The sequence below is a fragment of the Chaetura pelagica genome, unplaced genomic scaffold (assembly GCF_000747805.2).
Source record: "Chaetura pelagica isolate M959 unplaced genomic scaffold, ChaPel_1.0 scaffold17, whole genome shotgun sequence".
Classification (NCBI taxonomy): domain Eukaryota; kingdom Metazoa; phylum Chordata; class Aves; order Apodiformes; family Apodidae; genus Chaetura; species Chaetura pelagica.
The window spans coordinates 510,342-531,520 of record NW_009970726.1 but is presented as its reverse complement, the minus strand read 5'-3'; the positions used below and the strand labels follow the sequence as shown (position 1 = coordinate 531,520).

The window sequence follows — 21,179 nt, the reverse complement described above, 5'->3', positions numbered from 1 at the left end:
TTCTTCAGTAGATTTGTGGGAAGTATGCAAGTGAGAGGACAGATACACCTTTCCTTTGTTTTGTTTATTGTTTTGGTTTTTTTAACTTAGTTTATTTTAGGGTTTTTTTAATATAAAATAAAATACTGAATTTTAAACAACACTTCCTACTAAAAAATTAACCATACTTCAGACACACTTTATTTTAAAAAGCCCCCCCTTTCTAAAACCAGTATCTTCATGACCAATGGGTAAATAGGTAGGAAAAATAATTAAAGTTTCTACAAATACATAACTACCATCAATCCAACTGTATATAGGGATCAGACAAGCCTTAAAAATACAACAGTTAAGTTTTCTGTTATACTTGTAAAGTTTCCAATAAAGAAACAATTCAGCTATTTACTAGAGATAATCCATCAGTATTACCACTGGCTGTGCCTGTGCTCATAGAAAGGTATTCAATATTCAAGAGGACCAGAAGCAGCAGTTTGACAGATTACAGTTATTTTATATTTCCATATGTTTTCACTTCAAGATTAAAGACAGTAGGTACACAAACATGTTTGGTGGGCACTTACTGTGTGTTAGGTATTCAACAGCCAGAATAGGAGCACCCTTTTACCCTGAAGATAATGCAGTGGAATTTGCTCTTCAGTAGGTGTAAGATATTTTGCTTCTGTCTCTGCATGCAAGTGTGAATGTAGGCAGGTACCACATAGTAAGTGGTATCTGGAAATTCCCACCACAGCTTACCTCACAGAACTATTGCTAAGGGTTTATAGCAGCTAGTTTGTAACATGAGATACGAGTCATCGTTATACAATTTATTACAGCAAATGAACTTTTTCCTTAAAGGTATCTTCAAGCTTTTAGTCTGACCACAGTTATATATAAGAGAAATGGGGGAAAATGTAAATAAACCACTGAAATTGCCTTGGCTGGTACCTGGAAGTGATTTATTCACAACTCCACATTCCTCTGTTATGCTGATGTCATCAACAGCAACAGTAGCATTTGTTTTAAGAGTGGTAGCTTGTAAAATAATCTGTAAAGACAACAAAATAAGTTAGCTCAATAAAGGACACATGATAAAAGACGTATATATATATATTCTTTTATTATTTACTACATCTGCTCAGGAAGTAAATAATACTTACATCCAACATTGAATACCAGCAAGTAAAAACTACAATTGAGATTTGATCATAGTCAGCTACTTACTTCCTAACTGTCAAAGCCGTAACTGCTCTTACTTAAAGAAAATTATGCCACACAGATGACCTTATTTCAATCTAAACTGGTAAAAGCTATGACCACTTGAATGAACTTTCTTCCTGCTGGAACCAATAAATTTATACACCTTTTTGAATGAGCTATTAGGGGTTACCAAATATGATGGTTAATAACTCAATTTAATTGTGTTCACCTATACTATGACTAGGGAAGTGAACCTATAATACAGCAAGTGTAGGGTCTGTAAGGATGCATTTGTAAATAGAAGGAGTAACTTTTTGAAAGCACTGTAAATGTAATCTTTAATTACCTGAAAAGGTATGTCCTCAGCTGCACTTTCTACAGGTATATTCACTTTTGTCCACTGCATCTCAGGCAATCCTGAAATGTCACACAGTTTTTGCAAACTTCCACTCCATGCACTTTTCTTAAAGACAGAAAGCTGGGAATCCTGAGATAACCAGTACCAAAATCTTACCTGTTGAAAGGAATTTTATGAAACACTTTAAAAACAACATAATCAACCTGCAATAAATTAAGAACTGACACATATGTTATAATACGTAATTATATGAGAAGCCTAAACAAAACTTTACCATAAAAGAAAGAGATGTATGAAACTATGGCATGTTGAGGAGCAGTATTATGTCCAAAGATAAAACTGTATTTAAAAGTAAATCTTATTTTTAAAACAATTTTAAGTTATATATATCAACTGATGCAGATCAACAGATATAATCTCAGTTAGCTCTTTGTAGCTCACTAAGGATTTAAAACATTCTCAAATATTTCTTTTCTTCACAAGTGCTGAATATAGGACAGCTTCATAACCATGTTAACTTCAGAAGTGCAACCTTAGAGGTATTTCTATGAAATAAACCTTATGATCTTCTATTTGCACAAACAGCGTAATTGAAATTATCTGAAGACTGATACTTAAAATAATCTACTGATCTTCTGAAGCAAGCAGATGGACCAATATGAGGGAAGAAAAAAAAAAAAAAAAAAGGTGGATGGTGCTACAAAAATCTTCTTGCCAAGCAGAAAAGATCAGAAAACAGTGGAAATTCCAGTTCACTCTGCGTCCCCTGCAGAACATAAGAAAAAAGCATCTGGTTTTTTTGATTGGTTTTTTTGTTGGTTTTTTTTTTCGGTACTACCCAGAGGAAAATTCCACTGGGAAATGCAGGGAAGAAATAAGATTTTCAAAGATTATTATTATCATAGTTATTATTATTATTACATATTTCCTCTCAGTCCCTCCTGTTTTTTCACATAGTGAAAGACAAAAATTTCTTCAAATGCAGGCTCTTAACTTCCCTGCAAAAGTCTTGAATAATACTTGAATCTTTGCAAAGGTAAAAAAAAGCTGTAAAAACATCTCTTCCCAGTCACTTCTCTGCCCATTTTCATATAATCTTACACTGTGAAACTTGGATCACCACCCTACAGAAAGTAAGTTTCCTTTTATTATTTTCACACTAAATCAACTTTTAAAGAGTTAAAGAATACAGACCATTCTGGGCTAACAGTCAAATGAAATATATGTATCAAGCATTTTGCTTGATTTCACTCTGCATCTATTTTATTTCTGATTATTTAAAACACTAAGAAGCCATGTGAAGGTTAAGAACTGAGAGAGTGCATTAGATGACATAAAGGTGCTGTTCTAAAATTGTTTAGGAGGCTTCTAGTCTTCAGCTGCAAGTTACAACTATTCAGCTGAGATCTGGCAACTCATTGATGTGAATAGTCCAAGACAGCTCCAGTCTCAAGTAAAACAGATTTATCTAAGTCAACACTTGTTTCAGGTTAAGCTAGGAAAAAACCTAATAAACCCAGATGCTACTGGAAAAAAAAATAATTTTAAAAAATCTATTTTTTCAGCCTTCTAAGTACAGTTTTTCTGCATGTTGTTTTCTCACATTTCTATTTTTAAGAAACATTTCCCTAAGTTAAATTACAGTTTCTGTTCTACATTGAATCTGAAGAATTAAATGATCAGTCTAAATCCTATTTGGCCTTTTTTTTTTTTTTTTGTCACTGAACACAAATTATTTCAGCAAGCTCTTCCAGTCCTTTCTTCTCTGTGAGTTCTTAAATCAGGAGGCATTATGCAGTAGCAGAAAAAACATAACTGTAACTACATAACTTAACTTCTTCCCATTATGACATAGCTTTGCAAGGTTACAGAATAGAAAAGAGAAAAAAAAAGTCTGGGAAGAAACAATGAAGAAACAAACAAAAACAATAGTAAAAAACAAAACAAAACAAAACAAAACAAAACAACAACCAAAACCAACCATCACCACCTCTCCACAAAATAATTTTTTAAAAAAGACAAAAAAACCCCAAACCTGCATAACACTGTATAAAGTTGTACAGCATCTATTAACTTTATTCAGTGGCAAAAAGGTTAAACAAAAATACATTTAGGAATGTTTTCTTGCATTGTGTTGTTGTAATTATAAGTATTTTGTGTATTTCTTCATGTTCTGTTTTAAGAAAAAATACTTATTTTGTCAAGAAGTCCAACATTCTAGTTATAAAACTGCATTTTCATTTTTCATCTACTTTCCTTTTTTCTAGCCCTCCCAACCTATTTTTTCCTGGAAGCTTCCTAATTTCTCAGTTCAGCCACCAACCTGACTGGTCCTTTTCGCATTCCTCTGCAAAGCCATCAGACATTCAAGAAAAAAAGCACGTCAGGGTAAACTGTCAAGTACTGTGCTGATCAGCTTAAAAAGCATCCTTCTCAAACCATCAATTAGAATTTAGGATGTGTCTGGTGCATGGTAGCTAATTTTCTCTGGTCACACCAGCATAGTTAATCTATAGAGTGACTTCACAGGTCACCTGTTATGGGACTCTGGATGTGTATTTCCTCTATGACTCTGCCAGTTTTTCCTCAAAAGGTAGGCTCTGAGCTGATACAGCCCTGGTGTTGTCCAGCTCTTTGTCACAGAATACAAAAACCTGAAGCGGAGCCTTAAAGCTGAGTCACCTGGTGGATGCTTTAGGAAGGATAATAATCAGATATAAAAATTTGGCAATAAAGCAGTGAGAAGCCTGCTTCATCTCCCTCCTCCCAAAGAATTAGACTGTAACTCCATTCACTGGTATCGAAATGGAGCCAGTTTTCTGCAGCAACACTTACAGCATGAAGAATACAACATCTGCACATCAGGTGAGTTATAGCTTACAAAGGTGTGGACAGTAAATATTGAACTGCTACCTGACAGGAAAACCCAAGGGATGACTGTACAAGGAAAGGGCTCCCCAGATGAGACACAGACATCTTTGTGTTCGGCTGATGTGAGCCACTGAAGTAAATGAATGTTCCTGTAAACAAAAATCAAATAAATATGAGAAAAAGATGTCATGTTCCAATGGCAAACAGCTGTGTCAGAGAGCTAACTATGTGCTCCATGAGGCACATAAAACTTATTCATGAATGTAAACAAATGGAACAGTTCTGCCATCAGTTCCCTCTCTGGATAACGAGGAGGGTTTTGTAACAGCTGTGACAGCCAGTGTCTGTGTAGGCAAAGACAAAATAGAATTGCTAAACACTCCTCCATTTTTTCTCCACAGCAAAATTAACATGACTAAGTCCAAAGATGAAAAAAGAGGGGAAGGATAAAAAGACATCTAGGCAGCCATTGCTAAGGCCACCCTGTCGCAGTCCCTGTGATCACTTAAACCAGGGGAAGTAAACAAAGAGCACTGAGAAGGCTATTCAGACGTTGCTTCTGCAAAGTCCTTACTGTGCAGACCAAATGAACATTTTTTTTTTTTTTATCTGCCCCTTCAGGCAAACACCTGAAGACCTCCATACACTACAACTGCTTCCCATCTCCTTTGCACAGTGCCCTTGGGCACTGGCTGGAGAGAGCGAAGGGACTGCAGGAGCTTCTGTGTTCTGCAACACAGACCACACTGGAGAACAGACAGCATAGACTTCAGCTGGGATACCTAAAGGACACATTTTAATTGGCTTAAATAATGTTTCAAACATAATTTAGAACAAAAATTCATTTCCTTTAGGGTACAGTATTCACTGTCAGAGCAGCCCAGCCAGTTTTAAGCATGCTAACAATCTTGCACACCATGGGAGCCAATGGAGTAAGCTGTATTTTCTCATGGGGTCCACAGACTTGACATTGTTGTCTGTGCTGTTGGGGATGAAAGCTTAATTAAAGATGTAATCTGAACTCCAGCAAACAAACTGCCTTTGGATTTGAACTATAGCAGATGTGCTTCAGACAAAGGTAGGGAAGGATAAACATCTTCAAGGGGCCCTGAAGCAGCATATTTTGAATGCCATCAGTGCTGCCTTTGCTGAATACTGAGACTTTTTCATGAAAGTCTATGCAAAACAACACTAAAGGCTCGGTCTTGTTGGCACATTGATATTACACATATTGTCTTGCATCTTGGAAAATCAGCTATTGTGCTGCCACCGTCATACTCCTTAGGCATTTATTTCCCATGGATACATAATGAAGCAGAGGGTTAAGTCCAGCCCCACGTGAATAATCGCATTGCTTTAGCAAGGCTGGCACAAAGAGGTGACCGTTACAGCTCCCTGTACAAACAGGCGTGCTGAGCTCCGCAGCACCGGGGAAGCTCTGCTCATTGGAATGCAGGGTACTTCAAAGGATCCTCTCCTAATTTGCAGCTGAGGGTCTACAGTAGCCTTGTTAGGATCTTCATTAATCAAAATTTGCTGCTGCCCTCCCCAGGAGAGAAGAGAGATGAGCACTCTGTGGTATCAGAAGCAACGGTTGCAACTTGAAGTGCCTTGTCTTAGTGTTGACAAAAACTTGCTCAAAGTCTGGCAGCATCATACTAAAGCTATGATGTAGCTGTAGCAGACACAATGACAAGTGGGCATGAAACCACCTCAGAAAGACCTTTGTACCAATTTATATGAGGAATGCAAAATTACTGGGCTAGAGAAGTGCTGCAGGGTAACCTCAAGATCCACTCGAGGCTTAAACCTGCAGCAACATATAAAGATGTGAACCTAACTTGTAATGATTAATTCAGGTATTGAAGCAGCTTAAGTGCAGCAGCACATAGTTCCATATGGGGTAATTTAACATGCTACTTAGGCTGCTGAGCAGATGTTTCTACCAGCAGCCTTCATTATGACCACCTTACACCTCAAATCTCACCAGCACCTAGAATAACACGCATGGGAAAGACACAGGCATATCAGTGCCCTCCTTGGGAGCTGTGAGAGTTTAGAAGCCGTGACACAGTAATGCTGGCAGACAATGTAGCAATGCAGATCCAGTGCCACTCTAGAGAGAGACAATGAAATGAAATAGCAAATAGCTGCTGAGAAAGTGAATAGCAACTTGGTGCACTTGAGGTGCATCTTGAGGACCAATGGAAATAAAGGCACAGGAATATGCAGTGAGAGTTGTTATATAGCATTCACACACATACTCGCTCCTCACTAGGGTTTGCTCAGGTGAATTTTGATCCTGGAATTTCTATACCTTTGAATGCTCAAGGTGAAATATTTAGTATTTCACATTCCTTTAATATGAACATAGGAGAGAAATGTGGAAACCTGGATGTAAGATAATATACTTCATTAAAAATATTAACTTAAAGAGGTGTTGGACTCTAACCAGTAAACTAATCTCTACTAGCAGCATAAGAGACATGTTTTAATAAAAATAAAGTAACAGAATAATTGCCAATATTATTTGACAATGGTAAACATGCTAGGCAGTTTTAGTTTTAGATAGTACACTAGAATAATATTTTCATTTTTGAAAAACACTTTAAAACAGTTCTCTACTGGAATATTTTTTTCCAGCTGAATGCACTATATAGCAGCTATGGGCTGAAGGAAGAAATGCTGTTCAAAGGACACTCATTCTATTTTTCCAGACAAAACTATTAATTTTCCTGCACTCTACAAATAGCTACCGTGGTATTTTGTCCAAATAATATTTTTAAGAATGGACCCTGCATGAGCATTGGGTACAAAGATGTTTGTGTGAACCAAGTTAGCTATGTCAGTTCAAAGGTCCCTATCTCAAAAAACTGAAGACTGCACCAAGTATCATTGATTGTCTCAGCAGAAAATTAGGGTCCAAAGGCATAATAACCAAATTAAACATCTAAGAAAGAACATCCCTGAAGGACTAGCTTTCTGTAGCATTACCTATGTTATGTACATTCTGTGTAGCATCCATTTAAAATAAATTCTTGTTCTCAGTCTGTCACCACTTACAATTACAAGTACTCACTACCAAAGGAGAAAAAAAGTGATACTAAAACAAATCTCACCCTGTCTGGTATTAGTTGTATGACCTCTGCCAGTGAGTCTCCTGTCAAGGAGAGCCCGTTCATTCATCATGTTCCAGTCAGCATCATGTAGGCTTAGTGACTTCCATCCACAAAAGTCACTCTCAAAATCACATCTAGTGTAATCATCTGTTGTAAAAACAAAAATGACAGATAATTCAGTTGATTTTAATGCAACAGTTTAATGCCAGAACAATTACTAGCTAACTGTACCCTGGGCTGCATCAAAAGAAATATGGACAGCAGTTCAAAGGAAGTGATTCTCCCTCTCTACTCCACTGTTGTGAGACCCTCTGAAGCATTGTTTCCAATTCTGGGGTCCTCAGCACAGGAAGGAGCTCTTGGAGCATGTCCAGAGGAGGGCCACAAAGATGAGCACCTCTCCTTTGAAGACAGGCTGAGAGAGTTTGGGTTATTCAGCCTGGAGAAGGCTCCATTATAGAGGCCTTCCAGTACCTGAAGAGGAAAATTGGAGAGGAACTTTTTACGAGGGCGTGTAATGATAGGATAAGGAGGAATGGCTTTATACACTGGAACAGTGTAGATTCAGATTAGACATTAGGAAGTAAATCCTTAGTGGATGAGTGGTGAAATGCTGGCACAAGTTGCCCAGGGAAGTTTTCAGTGCCCTCCCTGGAAATGTTCAAGGCCAGGTTTGATGGGACTGAAATGTAGCTTATTCAGATGGACAAAAAATTCTAGAATACAGGTAACAGGTCAGGCAGGCCCTTCTTTTCTTGATCAGACTCAGAACCATGAAGGTTAAATTATATCTATTAAATATTTTTTTAAAGACCTGCAAAGCTAATTACGAATGTGTGGGAAAAAATACATTCAGTATTTTTCAGTATATATTCAGGTTTTTTCAGTGTATTTCAGTAAAAATACATTTTAAATACACTGAAAATAAAGATGAATTAAGATTCTATGTAATTTATTTTTTAATGAGATTTAAATTTATTAATTATTTACATCTTCTTGAAATTTTTAAAGCCAGTAATAATTTCTCAGTTGGTATGAGTTAGACCAACTTATATTGTGTAACAATCTCATGCAGTCTTTCATTTCTTGAGGAAAATTGATTTTATTAATAACAGAACAGTATAAGAATTTTCTTTCCCAGTCCAGAACAGCTTCACAAAATCCTACACTTAAATCTTTGTATCACTTACCACAATTGTAAAAATTGCTTTTGAACTATACATGGCACTTTCCGAGTTTCATAGCACATTTATTCTATAGTATCATACTCAAACATGATTATATGTATTACTCTAATTTTCAGATTGTACAAAACCAAAACTAAATGCATCTCTGTTGAAACACCATGGTATTAAAGCTCTATTGTAAAGGTCTTCCTGGTATAAAGAGGCTATTAGAGCAGTTAAATTCCAAGATAGAAATTAAATCACAAATATCAGTATCTCCCATCTGGATTCCTTGTACACATTAAAGCTCAGTAGAACAGGCTATTCTGTTTGGTGCAGTATATTAGTTAAACATAAAACTTTAACTTCTTTAATTAAAGAATGATCATGCTTTTGACAAGGTACCTTGTTAAATAAACTTCAGCTCTTAATATATTAAGGTAGGATATACATATCGATATACAAATTTAAGTATTAAATATCATACAGCAAAACTTCTATGTCCAGGCATTGCACTTTCCTTAGCTAAGAAGTCTTGAGTGAACCAATGTGACATAAAGCAGTAATCTTTCTTTGATTAAACATCACTTTGCTCAGGCACCCATAAACCCTGCAAAAATCTTTGTGTAAGGCACCAACAGCAGTGCCTACATAGCGTATAAAAAAAACCAAACACATTAATAAATGACCCTGTAGACACAAAGAACTTCTGTACTAAGCAACCAAAAACTTGTTCTTGGAAGCAAAACATCAGGCCAAAGTTAAAATAATGGCTTAAATATGAAAGAGAAACCAATGCGGTACTTATTATTTATTATTATTATTATTATTATTATTATTATTATTATTATTATTATTATTAACACAAAGAACTTCTGTACTAAGCAACCAAAAACTTGTTCTTGGAAGCAAAACATCAGGCCAAAGTTAAAATAATGGCTTAAATATGAAAGAGAAACCAATGCGGTACTTATTATTTATTATTATTATTATTATTATTATTATTATTATTATTATTATTATTATTATTATACAAGTCAATAAGGTATTTAGTATGGAATTTATTTATTTTAAAATTATTTTAATTAATCTAGAGGTACTTAGGATCACAAAAGAGTTGTTATCACAATGTGAAGAACAACACCTTTTATGTGCTGATGAAACCAGATCTGTTGCCATTTAATGTTGTTCAATACCAGGCTCAGGGCTTTTCCCTGGCTCTTAGTGAAAAAGTCACTGTTGAAGTTACGTTCAGTAATCATACACTAAAAGATTTGGGGAAGCAGCAAGGCTGTGATTGGATGGAGACCATCACTGCCCTGCATGGTCAACAGGAAAGACAGAAGCCTGGTGAAATAATTTCTTACATTGGTAGCCACTAGCATCATTTGTTCTAACACTATGGATTTAGTAAAATGTATAAATATCATAATTTAGGTTGAATACACAAGCAGTGGGAAAAAGAAAAAAGGACATATGCGCACCAGGAGAGACACAATTCAAATTCAAATTGTTTTTGCCAGTCATTTTTTCAAACTTTATTCAAGTTTGAATACAAATACAAAGGTAGGAAGAACATTCATTGTATTGTGCTCTTCTTTTCTTTTTGGGAATTAAAAAACATAGGTCCAGATCATCAGATGTGATAAAGCTGACCACATTTTAAATTATAGTATTTTTTTTCCCCATTGCACCTGTGTTTTTAAAATTACAAACCCTATACATGGTGCAAAGAAACTGGGCTAGAGTCACTCACCAAGCCCAAGTCTTCAACCATATGTAGTTTTTGGAATTTAATTTAATTTCTTTATTTAAATGTTAATTAACATTTAATAAGAAAAACAATGTGTTAGGGAACAGCTGGGCTAAAAATGTGAGTGAAACCTGATTTTCTGTGTTAACAGTTTGACTTTTAATCTATCTCTACTTAATTGTGAAAACTTACAGAGTGCTTGTAAATGTTTAATCAAGCTTGAAAAAAAAAAGTTCTGTGCTTTGGCTGACACCCAAATCCAAGTGAGACAGTTTCTCAGTTTATTTTTCATTGTTCAAACATTAATAAGCTTTGAGAAATGCTCCTTTCCCATCAAAACATTGCATAATTTTTATTATCTACAGCCATATTCTACATTTTTATTTGAACCTTCAAGGCATTATAGGGAATGTTTCACTATTCATAGTTGGAAAATAAGTGACTGCACAACCTATATTTTTTGAAAAGTCATACTGCAGATATGTAAGTTATACGTAAAACATTTATATTATGTCCTTTTTTACTGCTCCTCTTACCATCAGAAATAATGTTCTTAATTTTTCTGGGAAGATATCAGTGGATTAAAATTGCAGAAAGAGTTTCCTCACTCTGAAAGCAAACGCTGTCAATTCTCTTTTTTGGGCATTCCCCTATTTATAATTCAGCCAAACAGAAAGAAAATTAGAAAGGAAACAATAACCTGCATTTATTTGAATATTTTATTTTTTAATGTGGGTGCATCAGTTTATCTCAACAGATCAAGGAGCAAATTATTACACCAGCTCTGCAAATCAATGTAAGTAGGAGAAAAAATGTTCCTCAAACACATATGCATTAATTTCAATAAATAAGTAGAGCTTGCTAAAGTAATAAAATACACACTGGAAGGATTTTTCAATTAATAGGAAACATTTTTGCACATTTTTGGGTTTGTTTAAGTTTCTTTGTGTGGTTTTTTGTTTGTTTCTTTCTTTGTTCTTTTGTTATGTTTGGTTGTTGTTGTTGGTTTGGGGATTTTTTGTTGTTTTGTTTGTTTATTTTTAAAAGAAAGGAAACCAAGCACATATTTCAAGTGCACTGAGAGATTAAATTGAAATGTGTTTTCCTTGACTCATTCCACCTTTCAAAGCTCCCCTTAATTGTTCTGGGGGAAAAACAAAGCAGTTCTGGTAGCTAGGCTTGGTTACCAGACAATTAATATTGCTTTGGCTTTGCTACCCTGCAACTGGATGAAGCTTTTCAATTCTACTCTGGCAGCTCAATCAAATTAACACAACTGGGAACACACAGCTTGTCTCTGTATAACGTTGGTGTTTCCTTGACTAATAGAACTGAACTAGGAGGGCTGCTACCCTTGCCCAGTCAGCACTCAGGCTCCTACAGGATCTGGGATATAAACTATCTGTACAATCAGCATCCAAAGCACTTCCTTGTGATTACATTGTCATTAATATTTTGGAGTGTCTTGATGACAATTTCTTACAACAAGAAATTGATGGCCCTAACCGAGGGGATGTGTTATCGGACCTGATGGTCGCAAATGCAAATTAATTCATCAGGGATGTCTAAGTTTAAGGCAGCCTGGGCTGCAGTGATCATGCACTAGTGCAGTTCACTGTCCTAAGGGGTATGAAAGAGATGAATCACAGAATCACAGAATCCTAAGGGTTGGAAGGGACCTTGAAAGATCATCTAGTCCAATCCCCCTGCCAGAGCAGGGTCACCTAGAGTACATCACACAGGAACGCATCCAGGTGGGTTTTGAATGTCTCCAGTGAAGGAGACTCCACAACCTCTCTGGGCAGCCTGTTTCACTGCTCTGTCACTCTCACAGTAAAGAGGTTTTTTCTGATATTCACATGGAACCTCTTACATTCTAGTTTGCATCCATTGCCCCTTGTCCTATCACTGGTCATCACTAAAAAAGCTTGGCTCCATTGTTCTGACATTCACCCCTTACATATTTGTAAACATTGATGAGGTCGCCCCTCAGTCTCCTCTTCTCCAAGCTAGAGACCCAGCTCCCTCAGCCTTTCCTCACAAGGGAGATGTTCCACTCCCTTAATCATCTTTGTGGCTCTGTGCTGGACTCTTTCAAGCAGTTCCCTGTCCTTCTTGAACTGTGGGGCCCAGAAAAGCATAGTCAGGACTCAAAATTTTAGGAAAACAAATTTCTATCTCTTCAACGCAAGTACTTCATAATATAAAACATATAAATACATAGTAAAACAACTTTTTAGACTTTAACATTCTCTTTCTACTTTAAAGCTGAATGGCAATAAAAGGATTTGCATACATGTTCATCTGCTGAAATTTTTAAGGATTTGCAAGTGTAAATTCATTGCTATCCTATAAATTAAATGCAATAAAAGGTGCGTGGCTTTAAAATTATACAGGTTTCCTTCATTCTACATATTTTTTATTCATAAATTATACAAATCCTATGAAGAACATTTAAACTAGTACTAGAGATGCAAAATTAAAACCAGAAGATTTGAAGAGAGGTGTTTTAAGGGAGCTTCTAATTAGGCTAAATGCAAAGTGAAATTTTTTCAGAAAAGGCTGTAGGATGTCCCACCCCACAATCATTTTGAATCCACATGAATTCTGATGACTAGGCAATTTCCAGAAACATTAATGTTGTCAAAGTTTGATATTATTTGAAAATAGCAAGCGCTTCCTAGACTTCTTGTCAAGTTGTTAGGATGCCTAGCTACTGATTAATTGTTTTCATATGTATTGTGTATATTATGTATAAATAATGTATAATAAAAGCAACTATATTACCTGAAGTATTTCTTATTTAACATAGTATTTTGTGTAAAACTTCCTTTATTTTAGATAGGAAAAAAATAAAAGGCAGCAGGATGACAGGATTTGTTTTAATCCTTCAAATAATTTAAGTACTGTATCTCACTTTCTCTGTTCTTAACATATTACCTAGGTTTTGATCATTTATTATCAGTCACTGTGAAATCAGAAATTTAGCAGTTATCCCAAATAAGTGTTGTCAAATGAATGTAGAATTTCTTACTAAACACATTAATTTCATAATTTTTCATTCATTAGATTCATTAATTTCAAGAAAACTAGTCAAATAAAGGTGGTTACTCATGGGCAAAATTGTTTGCTACACAATTTCCTGAATTTTCAAGTCCTTTAAGACTCAGATACTTAAGTTTATACTTATATAAATGGGCAGATATTAAGCAGAAAGTTCAAGAAGCAATGTAAAACATATATTTCTTCTTGCAATTATAATAATTAGACTATTATATTTCATGCCATGTTAAAATCAGCAAAGAGAGACATTGTTTTCCCTTCTCCATTATAATAGGGAGCAAAGAAAATCCTCAAAGAAGATGGAAATCCTTCATATTGCTAAGTAACAGTTGTCTGCCATCTCTTTCAGTACATGAGAGTACTTCAACAAAGAAAAATACTGCAGATGTGTCCAAGATAGAGCCTAAAACACCTAGAATAATAGAGGCTAAAACATGCACTACTGGAGCAGGTAGGAATTTTTACTGAATATTAATGTGAATAAATGTAGTGCACTCTAAATATCATTAAAGACAATTTCAAGATTATGTGGAAAATGTACATAATGGGAGGAAATTAACAAAAGACAGAACTAGAGGATGATATTCCTTTAGATCTCTTTTGTTCAAGACTGCACAAAGTGTCAGAAAGATGAATTTTCTAAGCCAAGCAAACTGCTGAGAGCTAAATTTCACATTTAGGGTCATCTTTCCTGAAAAGAAGTGTACGAAGTATCCAAGACAACATTAGCTATTTTTTTTCTTTTCTTTCTTCTCAGCCAGTAGGCAGAATGACATGCAACTGTTATGAGTTACATATATTTCAGAAAAGCACCTTTTTCCACCATGTTTTGAGAAGGTGAGTATACTTTTGTGCACAGCTCCAACAAAATGACACCTCTTTAACCCATGAATGCCTCAACACAGAGTGAAGCACATAATCACTGTGCCTCGTGTTTAAGCAAAGGACAGTGTTGAGATCCCCAGACCATTCTGACTTTTCTTTCTTCTGCCCACTCTCTAGTTTTTCTGACCCATCTGCATGAGTGTGATGGAAACTATATTCTCAATAGTGAGTCCCACTGTGATTTCTTTAACTCTGTAATGCTGACTATATCTGGGTTATTTCATCTGTCAGTTGTTCAATATCAATGTCCAGTGTCTGAGGCACAGAGGTAAAAATAAAATAAGAAAGTGCATTGCATAACAGGCAAAATATAATTGCCTGCAAGTATTTAGAGTTATCTTCATTTCCATTTTGTGCAGTACTACTAACAGCTACCCTTCAACTGTGACAATTATTTTTCATCCTCCTTTTTAATCTTAGCATTATTCTTCTATTTTCCCAGCCATTATTCATCCCAATTTTCTCACATTGTGCTGAGAAATACAGTCCAATTTATAAAGTACTACTTGCTTTTATTGCATCCTGCATCCTAAAGAGCATGAGACGACTCTGCAGTCCAACCAGCACATACACACAGCTAGCAGCATAAGGTCAAGTCTTGTCAAAAAAAGGTAAACAGATGTCACAGATGGATACATAGTTTAATGTTGGCTTAGATTCCACCCAGAGATAAAGCAGTATAAAACTTTCTATTAAAAGGTAATTCCGACATTTGCAAATATTACTCATTTCAGAGATGCCTCCTGCACGGCTATTTAAGTGGTTGAAAAGATCAAAGGTTCAGACTGCAAGTTAAAAAAAAAAACTTATAGTCTCAAATAGTTCCTAAAGTCTTCTCATCAAATTTGAAAATAAAGCATTGTGTCCTTCACCCTGCTATCCTGACCTGAAAAATTTTAATGTCCACCTCCCAGCAGCAGTGTATATCATTACTGATATCTGAAATACGTGCACTATTTTCATTTATAACTTACATTTAACTGTTAGCACCCCAGGCAAAGAAACGTATAAATGAAAACTGTATAATATTAGTTTTATAAGGAATAGGGTCTCTAATGTTGACTGTAAGGGTGGAGAAACACTGGACCAGGTTGCCTGGAGAGGTGATGGAGGCCCCATCCCTGGAGACATTCAAGGTCAGGCTTGATGGAGTTTTGAGCAACCTGATCTAGTTAAAGATATACCTGCTCACTGCAGGTAGGTTGGACTAAATGACCTTTAAAGGTCCCTTCCAACCCAATGCATTCAACGACTCTCTACAGCTATTTTCACATGGAGTTTTAAAATGTTTCAGAATTATTAGACAACTTCCAGTAATTTTTAATATTTTTTTCTCTTGACTGTACAGCAGAGCCCGTGGCTTACAAGCAATGTTTCATTCAATTGAAAAATACCATGACAACGATATAGCTCCTGAACAACAGCTTATTTGTATGATTTAAATAATCATGCAAAAATCATGATACTTAATTAATTTCCTGACAATAACTCATAGACACACTTATAAGTTTTTAAATTTAATAAACTAAGGTTTTTAGCCATGTCTTAGATAGACCTGTTTAAGTTTCACAATACTCTTCAGTACAATGTCTTTCTAAAGCAATGCAATTCACTTACAGCAGGTTGCTGGATCCTCATCACTGCCATCAGAACAATCCAGGTGAAAATCACAGGTGGATTCAGGGTCTATGGACTGCCCATCAGCACAAGTGAATTCTTCTAATGAGTAGAAACTGTGTGGTTCTGATGGTGCAGTGTCCAAGAGCTGGATGTTATTCAAACAGATGAAACTTGCCTTGCTCTGGAGTGTTCCTTTAAACATGAGCTGTGGATTGTTAAAGTTGAAATATTTCCATTATCAGACAACAGAGAGAAATTGATTTTTATTTCCATAAAACAGTAATGTCCTATGTATAAACAGCACTGGATACTTTCCATTACAAAACCATGATGAATTTCAAATCAGAAGCTGAATTTTTTATTACTACCTCATGGTGAATTTTCTGAAGATTTTCATCTAAAATGGTTAGAAAAATTCCATGAATGGAGTTAAGTACAGGCCTATTTAAAACAAACAAACAAAACCAAAACCCCCCAAAACCACACAAAAATACCCCCATACAACAAAAAATAAAACAACCCTCCTAACTTCATAGCCATTTGTCTAAAAAGCTGCAGTACCTTTGTGTTTTAGAAGAGTGACCTGAAATGTAATACCCTAAAGACTCCATCTTCTTTGCAGATGCTCAAGGGAAAATATTTCAGTGAAAGACACAGGTGAATAAAATGGGTTTGGGATTATCCTTGGATATCTTCTTTACTACTTAAGATGGCTGCATCCAGTCTATGCAGTGGAATGGTTCCCTGTCTGCTGGTAACCCTTGAACTGTTCCAAGCACTGCCTGGGAGATGGCCAATTTGCTTGAACCAAAACCTCACTAGAGACCATACTAATGTGTTAATTACATGGGCTATCACATGGCAATCCTTGGGCCTGTGCCCTGGCCCTGCTTATTTTACTGCTATTGGCATAGACATAGAGATTCAAGGAGCTTTTCTCTCTCCTACAGAGTTCCCTTGTACTGGCTAGATTTTACACAAGCTGATTTAGAGCAACTAAGTTTCAGAAGCATGTATCTTGCTCCTGGCCACTGCGGAGCCCAGCTCTATTGGGTCTCAGAGCAAGGAAATTACCCCATTTGTGCTATCCAAGTTTCTTTTACCTCAGCTAAAGCAGTAAACAAGAAGAAAACTTGGATCCATCAGAAATCTGAAGATAGCAATGAAATAAATCACTGAGAGACAAACCAAAAATGGAGTTATGGGTTTTGACAGGCTGGGACTTGGTCAGAATGCGAGTCTCAAAAAGCAGTCATGTGGATGAGGCAGAAAGCACATTGGAAGGAAAGCTCAACAAGAGTTTCCAACAAAATAGAAGGAAACTAGAACAGACATGATTTGGGGCATAAGTAGAAGTCTGTGACACACTCCTCGGTTGGAGTGAAATCTCAAAAGGCATTTTTCTTACTGAGATTTAAGAATTATATATGTCATAATCTTCCACTAGAGATACTTTCTTCAAAATTACAAAAGCATTTTAATACTATCCATTCTTTACTAGTTCAAATAGCGGAATGCTGTGCTGAAAACATTACATAGCTGCATATTAAAGACACTATCTTTCCTTCACTAAGCACAAGTGATCCTTGTCCTCTTTGTACAAAGAATGCATAGGGTTTGCTTTCTACAAGCATACATACAGCTTCAGCAGCTTTTTTTCTTAATTTATTTTTGGATACTATAGATAGTCTTATTAAACATCTGGTTGGTTATTCACACTTGTCCTTGTGGGAAAAGGAAAGACAGGCAACAACAGGTACTTACAATCTACCAGAATGCTGAAATACATTAATTCTAATATATGTGAAAATATCAATGGCTCCAGCTGGATTAGTTTTTGTCTTTTCAAGAAATTATATTTCCAGCTGATTGTTGAAACAGTAAAATATGAGACTTTACATAATTACAAATATTATTGTAAATGTAAAATTCTATAAAATAGAAACTTTTTTATTAATTTAAGAATGGAGTAGATACAAATTTGTGTTATTCTCCAGGCCTGCAAATTCAAGGGGAAGATATTCTCTCAGAAGTACTGGTTTACATCATTCAACTGAAATCCCCCAAACATCATTCACATCATCTCACTTAAATGAATGGGTAATATCTGAGATGAACTCAAATTGAATACATAAACTATAGTGAGAATTTGTATTCATTTTCTTGTACATTATTAAAGACCAGCTGCTTCAACACATAATGTTTGTGTAGTTGTTTTGTTGATCTATAAGCAAAGCTTTACCCACCTTGAAGCAAAGAGCCAGCCTTTCAGGGGACATAAAATTTTAACAAATTGTTGAGTTTCCTAGAAGCTTTATAACCTATAAAGTAAATAATTAAAGAACTGAGCATACCTTTAATTTTTCTAGCCTTTTTGGTAGCTGTATATCCACTTTGACCCATTTCTTATTAGTCATGATACTGGTTTCCCACAAGATGTGTTCTTCCTGTAGAATGTAAATCATGATGTTACAAAGCTAATTTTTGTTTCTCTGTAAATTATCAAGGTCATTTTTTGTCTTCAATCTTGTAATATCCTAGCCAAATGACCACTATATCCAAAGTTGCTCTATATGAGGAAATACAGTTTCGGGCTCATTTGTAATCTTTGCAGTTGAATACTATGGGAGAGCAGGGAAACAAGAGGTGTTTACTGTCATTAAGCAGATTAATCATATAATTATCTGGAGTCAGCTTGGCAGAATTAAAGTGAATTAATATGTAAATTAAGCCACGTTATTGCTAAATTTAACAATATTTTCCCACAGTGTTCTCTACATTAGTTTCTTTGTTCATAAATATCTGCTTACAGTATGTTGTGGTATAATTAGATCTAGTTTTCTTAGAACTGAACTTGAGTTCTGTCAAAATTACCCCAGCAATTGTGCTAAAAATCTTTTTTTGTTTTATTCCTTTTAATCTGTAAAGCAAGCAGGCAGAGTACTGTCTAACAAGTCCTAGTCATATTCTGAGTTACCTTAATCCCCATTTTCACTCCACCTCCTAAGGGTAACAGCAGAAGTACCAAATATGTTAAGGCTGCCTTTATGCAACCGTTCCAAGTTCTTTCAATTAAATAATCTGACAAAAACAGCTCATGATCATTCTGCTTCTGGTCATGATCCTAATTGGAACATGCTGAGACCAGTATAAAGGAAAGAAATGTAGCAATGTGAACTTCATATTCCTAAATAAAATCTTTTCAAGAATCAGGTCCAAAATAAAGCAAAATGAGAAATAAAATAATATAATATCAGTTTTTACATATTTACCATTCTAAGAACCAATAGTGAGACTCTTTTAGGATACTGTGCAAAATACCTGTCATGCAATTTCCACAATGGATGTTACAGAATTAGAAGCAGTTCAGAAAAAGATGTTAAGCAGAGTAAGAGAGATGTGGAACAGAATTGAAAGGGTAAAAAAAAAAGTTTACAGTAGAGGAATAAAAAGGAATACGATAGGTATGTGAAATGTAATCAATACTATAGACAAAGACAGTTATCTTTTTTCCTGTCTTGCAATATAAAAAGTCTACTGCTTGATAGACTGAGAGGCTGAGCCAATGGAACAACACTGGTACGATTTGTGACAAGTAGCCAATTACTCACACTCATTTCCTACCAAAGCTTCAACTGTATTGGCACAAGAACAAAGCTAGAGGACTAAATCTCTATTGAATATGTGTTTAATGATCAATTTTGGAAAACTGCAAGACAGGGCAAAGCCAATACTCTAATTCCAAACACTGAATGACATAAGAGATCAACAACCACATGATACATACTTGCTTTCAAAAATAAAAGTCAGCTGTGAGTTTCCACATCACTGCAGCATACGAGTGTTTGTCAGCTTGTCCATGTGCTAGATATTCAGTAAAAAGTGATTCAATATCAAGGACGCTTCATTCTGCATAAATGTCACTTGATTTTGCTAAATAATTCAGCTTCCAAAGAAAATCTGTTAACATTATTAGCCTACAATAGCCACATATAAGACACAAAAAAAGGACAATGTACTAGGAAGCATACTGCAGGTTAAAACCACAGCCTGTGGACAGCTGTTGGCTTTTAAAAATGTTTTACTTAATGCATTTGGGCATGCACAAATTCCCCCACCGGTATGTATATGAATCCTCCAAAGACATTTGTATACCTTGTAGGAACACAACATTTGTTGTTTATTTGTTTAGATGTGTCTGGATCCTATAGTTTTGTTCACATTCAATCAACAGCTTAGATACCCATCCCTAGGATGATCTTTCTCTTCAGTTAGTTTTAATAAAAACAGCCTGTAGTGGTAAACCTGAGTTTTCTGTGCATGTGCCAGTATACAGACCTTTTCTAGGGCTGGTTTTTACATTGAAAGCTGTAGATTACCTCAGATGTAACAACATTTTAATCTGCCTATTGTTCCATGCAACAGATATTATCCTCTGATTTTATACAGCTCTAATAAGTCAATAACATTGTTTCTGTCCTCACAATGTTTTCTCCGTAGCATCCAACCTGTACATGAGATCCTTCCCCTTCTTTGGCACAAACGGGTTAACTCCTCTGGCATATTCCTTATGTCTCTAGCCTTTTTTAAGATGTTGAATGCATTGCTTTGACATTACTTCCCCCCAAGATTTATTTTGGTGATAGAGGGGAACAGTTGCTCAAAATACTTTCATTCTGTTCCTCTTATTGTGATATATTACTATCTATAAACAATTTTGTAAAGCTAAATTGAGCAAGAACTGTTTCTTCTCCCTGAAATGTTTTTTGAGATAATACTCAGATTTGAAGCATGGAGGAGACAAACATGACTTTTTCTTATCAACTCCATTTATAAAATACAACTGCCTTATTTCTATATTATTTTTCTTTTACATTTCTCTACAGATACATTTATTGCTGTGCAACTGGGCTCATAATTTTGTCCTTTCCTCATTCATTTCAGAGAGCAATTTGGAACAAAAGCTTATTTTTTTTTTTCCCCCACAATGATTAATGGATCACCTTTGACTTCTGCAGAGGCGTGCAATTGAATGGTTTTTGCAAGCGTTGCTGAACACTTACAGAAATGTTAGTGCATAAAGGTACAAATATGTTTGCACATAGAAACATCAGTTGAAATCATATTTTATTGTTTTACTTGTCTGTTTTGTAAGCCATACAAGA

The 21,179-nt window shown here is 35.5% G+C and overlaps 1 protein-coding gene across 1 annotated transcript in view; it reads right to left on the bottom strand.

The window, feature by feature from the left end:
* The window catches only part of MALRD1 (MAM and LDL receptor class A domain containing 1), a 199,103-nt gene that overhangs the window by 157,314 nt on the left and 20,610 nt on the right, over positions 1–21,179 (bottom strand). The window contains exons 8-13 of the mRNA XM_010007011.1: positions 18,369–18,461; positions 16,012–16,219; positions 7,528–7,674; positions 4,451–4,557; positions 1,526–1,693; positions 907–1,027 (exon numbers count right to left, since the gene is read on the bottom strand). Coding sequence (XP_010005313.1) covers positions 907–1,027; positions 1,526–1,693; positions 4,451–4,557; positions 7,528–7,674; positions 16,012–16,219; positions 18,369–18,461 — 844 coding nt within the window. The remainder of the gene's footprint in view (positions 1–906; positions 1,028–1,525; positions 1,694–4,450; positions 4,558–7,527; positions 7,675–16,011; positions 16,220–18,368; positions 18,462–21,179) is intronic.